Here is a 4,608-nt window from a genome sequence, read left to right on the forward strand (position 1 = left end):
TTCCCGATCAGCAAACAATGTTTTGGGGAATTTGTGGACCACCGCACCCGCGCTCTGTTGTACAAGCAAACTCCCAGGTTAAATAAACAGGTTCTTAGATGACACACATGTAACATGTCAATCATGTCACTTATTGATAACCCTGATTATTGTTTCATCTTCTCCTGCATGAGAGATGCTACAGCTGCAGTGATTCCAGACAGGATCTTTCCCATCTTGTAGTTTCAGCTTGGTGTGCTGTGGAAACTGAGTAGCCTGTGTGGTGATGCCAGAGCTTTATACAGAGAGAGGGATGATGGGAGGGGATCAAATGTGGTTTTTCCAAGCCACTTGTCTTCATTTTTGGCTTGGGGGAGAGCGTCGCTGGGAGTGACAGAATGTTGAGTACGACTGACATTGAGGAAGACCTAATTGAACATCACGATCTAATGATTGTTTCTAAAACATGTTGTTGCAAAGTCAGGTAGTGAAGCAGAAAAAAGGTGCTTCATGAGCACAAGAGTCTGCTGTATTTCTTCCCTCTAATCATTATTCATTTCCCCCTTTTTTGTCAAAGCCACAGGGAGCCACTTGAGAGGGGCAAAGCAGCCGCGGGTTGCCGACCCCCGCGCTAGGGGGAGGGGAGCTTCTGTGCTTTTAACTCCTGCTGCTGGTTGATATTTTGGGAGAAGTCAAGTTGCTGAATTTTAACATCCTGAAAAACAGCCTTCATGACACTGTGGCAGCAGGTTTTCTAACCCGCTTTCTGCTCCCTCTTCCTGGATTGTTTGGAAATGGGAAACCTGTCGATACTCTTGGCAAACTGTTTCAACTGTTTCTCCATTCTTTTAGCTAATTCAATTGTTTTTGCTAACTACTTCATATTCAGCTCATAATTATTTAACTATGTCAGCCTTCCCCCATGTTGGGAATCAGTGGAGTAGAATATTTATACTTACTAAATCATTTATTAAATAACACTCTGTGCTGTATGATGTTAAAGTAGGTGTGAATATGAGTGTGAACGGTTGTCTGTCTCCATGTGTCAGACCTGTGACTGACTGATGGACATCAAAGAATAAGCAGGTACAGCTAATGGATGGGTGGCAGCATGATGTCAAGATAAGAGCAAGAAGCAGAGGCAATAGATGCTTTTTAATGACTTTATTTGTTTTCACATCAGTGTGTTTCAACAAGTAGTTAAAGGATAAATGAGATTAAATGAAAAAAACCAAAACAAAGTCAGACAACAGCCTGGAAGATTTACGATCTCAATGTTTCCTTGAATCATTCCATTGATCAACTTCCATGATGTGGACACCTTCGTTTTAGGTTTTCTGCAGCTTGGCATTATAAAACTGAACTCTGACATGACAAGACCCGAGTTATGGAAAATAAAGAGTGCTACAGCATATGAGTATATGGATAATCATAATTCTAAACTCATAAGGTCCCAATAGTGATTATTGAAAATTGCTTTAGACTTTTGATCGTAGTACAAACAGGTTTCAGCAGCAGCTGGCAGCAGCTGTTGTTGTCACTGTGCATTAGACATATTACAGCAAGCTTCCACACATGGAGGCCAGAATGGCTGCAGCGATGGTGCCGGTGAGGGTCATCTTGGTGGATGGGGCGCCACTGAGCTGGACTTCGTTGCACTTGTCTGTGTCGCAGCAAGTGACAAATCTCTTGACCTTGATACCCAGCACAGCGGTAGTCTCCAGCGTTTGCTCGCAGTTTGGTTCGTTCTCTACTTCTTTGTTACGGCACCCCAAAGTGAAGAAGCCCAAATTGTCGGAGATAGCTGGAAACGCTGCAGAGAAACTGTTGTGTTAGGAAGTGGAAAGTAACTTGGTACATTTAAACAAATACAGTTTTACAGTACTGGTGTTGATTTGTGTGTTTCTGTATTATTACTGCATTACTTTGTACTCCACTGCATGGAACTACTGCACTTTTTACTGTAACACATTTACCTAAGCTGCTATACTTGCTTATTTGTTTCTATACTTTGTAAATACATTTTCCTTTTTTCAGATTCACATTTTACATTCAACATGAGGAAAGCTCATAAAATCACAAATAACCTGAAAACACTAAAACGTCCCAAACTGGCAATAAAACGTTTTTGTCTCACAGTGAAACCTAAAAGGAGTACTTTTTGCTGCTTTACTACTTACAGCTACTTTTAAACTAGCATGGGAGCCTTGTAAAGGTATAATGTTCCACTGTGGTATAGCTACTATTAGTTTAAGTGAAGGAAAATGAGGAATAACTACACTGAATCAGTATATATGTGGTTGCATCACATGTAGTTTAGCGACTGGGAACACTGGGATTTATGATCAGTGTGTGTGTGTGTGTGTGTGTGTGTGTGTGTGTGTGTGTCTTGGTGTCACAGTAGTTAGGAGTCATTCTAACTGAATTATGCCTGTGCTGTTATGTACTGTTTTAAGGCAACGAGTGTGAGCTTTTAGGTAATTAGTCAGTGACCTACTTGCTTTTTGCGAGACGCAGACTTGTTCGGCCTCGCAGGTCGCCTCTGAATTCTTGAGGCAGTAGCTCGCCACGCCATAGTCGCATTTGTTGCATTTCAGCGGCTCCACTGAAATACAAATAAAAGCATAATAGTTCAAAGTAGAATTTATACAGTATTCAGCAAATGTTTGTGTGGCTGAAGCAACAGAAAATGAGAAAAAAAAAAAAAATCAGTCAAGGTAACTCAAAGTTAAACTTTACCTTGAGCTGAAATCATCTTACTTGGTTTCACTGACTTTGGTCAGTCACATTGTTGATATCAGTGTGAACATTTTGTATCCAAATATTTGTTTAACAGTTTCCTTTATAATAAAAAAAAGTTGCATCTTATGTTTTCTTTCCAGATCAGCAAACATTGTTTTGGGGAATCTGTGGACCACCACACCCGTGCTCTGTTGTGCTAACAGATGCCATCAAACCTCACTTAGTTTAAATAAACAATCAAGTTCATAGACGGCATATCAGACGACCATCACGCTGATTTCAGCCAGACTGTGTGATTTGAATCTTCATTCAAGGAAAATATCAGGTGTCAACGGCTGCTCCTCAATTTGTGCTTTTCTGGAATGAGGACTTAAAATAGGCTTTTTACTCATCTGGAGGGTTGAAAAAGGGTCATTTTATTTAAAAAGGGTCAGTTCACCCAAATCACACAAAGAAAACATTTTGTCTCACTTTCCTTTGGCGGCAATAGTTGCTGAAAGTTGTGGTTTCATCTGCTTCTATGCCTGTTGCTAGCACTCTAATTTAATAGAGGTGAAAGGAATTTCAATTGTGGTGCTCAAAGCACCGATTAATGATTAAGTAAACAGCAGTGTGTCTTTCTAGAAAGAATCTGGATATTCTGGATCAGGCCTTCACAAACTGTGGACTCCAGTCTGTATTCGGACAGAATGGCAAATCATCCTGGACCCAGCCCATATCATCAACTCCCACATCCAGCCCGCTGCATTTCCATCCAGCCAGCAAAATATTCATGAACTCAGAAGATGCACGCAACTAATGTTAGTCACCAGTGAAGAGGGCCAGCTGGGGTCAGGCTACCAACCCCAGGCAACAAGCTATATTTGGCCCTTGGACAAATGTCATTTTGGGTTGACAGCAGACATTTTAGTGTCCAATATCGCAAAATCTGAACACACAAAACTAAAACTATTGTGCTGGCTAGATAGAAGTATGAACATAGTATTTCTATGATTTCAGTAAAGTGACAGCTTTAAAAAGTCTATTAAAATTGTAACTTCATAAGTCTTAACAAATACAGGTGAGGTGGTCTACCTTTGTTAGAGAAGGACATGCGATCATCTTGCCTAAATATTTTACTTTAATGCCATGCTCTCCGAAAACATTTACTGTCAATGCAAATGAAATGATTCTGATTTGTGCAGAAAAAGCTGAATTCACCTGTGATATTGGTCGCCTTGGTGTAATATATCCATTACATATTCAAGCTTATTACAAAACAGAAGAGCTGAGCAGAGAGTTTTTTTAGTGTGAGATTTCTTATTGAAAGAGGAGACTTCATCGGACCATGTATGAACATTTTTGTCAAACAAGTCTCTATAAAAGTACCATTAATATACAATTTCAAAATATCTGGTCAACCACTGCCAGAAACTTTTGCCAAGTCCATACTTTATCATTTGTTTCTTTCCAGTAATAAATTCTTGATCACTGATTGATAACCCTAATTATTGTTTCGTCTTACCCAGCATGAGGGATGCCAGAGCTACAGTGATTCCAAGCAGGATCTTTCCCATCTTGCAGTGTTGGCTTGGTTCTTGGTTTTCAGCTCACAGACAAAAAAATCCTTCCGCTCAGGTAATCGGATGCTGTGTGTCTGATGTTGGGTGATGCCAGAGCTTTATACAGAGAGAGGGATGATGGGAGGGGATCAAATGTGGTTTTTCCAAGCCACTTGTCTTCATTTTTGGCTTGGGGGAGAGCGTCGCTGGGAGTGATGGAATGTCGAGTATGACTGACATTGAGGAAGACCTAATTGAACATCATGATCTATGGGCCAATTGTTTCAGCTCTAAAATATGTTGTTGTTGCAAAGTGGAAAGTCAGGTCGTGAAGCAGAAAAAAGAC

The 4,608-nt window shown here is 40.4% G+C and overlaps 1 protein-coding gene across 1 annotated transcript; it reads right to left on the reverse strand.

Annotated features, from left to right (window-relative positions):
• Positions 1-1,136: 1,136 nt before the first annotated feature.
• Positions 1,137-4,355, reverse strand: LOC143335683 (uncharacterized). The gene is made up of 3 exons (XM_076755260.1): positions 4,226-4,355; positions 2,477-2,584; positions 1,137-1,792 (listed from the first exon to the last, which is right to left on the reverse strand). The coding sequence occupies exons 1-3, from the start codon at positions 4,275-4,277 to the stop codon at positions 1,536-1,538; spliced, it is 417 nt and encodes a 138-aa protein (XP_076611375.1). The 5' UTR covers positions 4,278-4,355; the 3' UTR covers positions 1,137-1,535.
• Between the last annotated feature and the right edge of the window lie 253 nt (positions 4,356-4,608).

This window comes from Chaetodon auriga, chromosome 17 (assembly GCF_051107435.1).
Source record: "Chaetodon auriga isolate fChaAug3 chromosome 17, fChaAug3.hap1, whole genome shotgun sequence".
NCBI classification, from domain to species: domain Eukaryota; kingdom Metazoa; phylum Chordata; class Actinopteri; order Chaetodontiformes; family Chaetodontidae; genus Chaetodon; species Chaetodon auriga.

Coding starts and splice junctions, on each gene's coding strand:
- LOC143335683 (XM_076755260.1), bottom strand. CDS start 4,277: ATGGGAAAGATCCTGCTTGGAATCACTGTAGCTCTGGCATCCCTCATG. Junction 2,585..4,225: donor TCTGGCATCCCTCATGCTGG/GTAAGACGAAAC, acceptor TTTGTATTTCAG/TGGAGCCGCTGAAATGCAAC. Junction 1,793..2,476: donor CTGCGTCTCGCAAAAAGCAA/GTAGGTCACTGA, acceptor GTTTCTCTGCAG/CGTTTCCAGCTATCTCCGAC.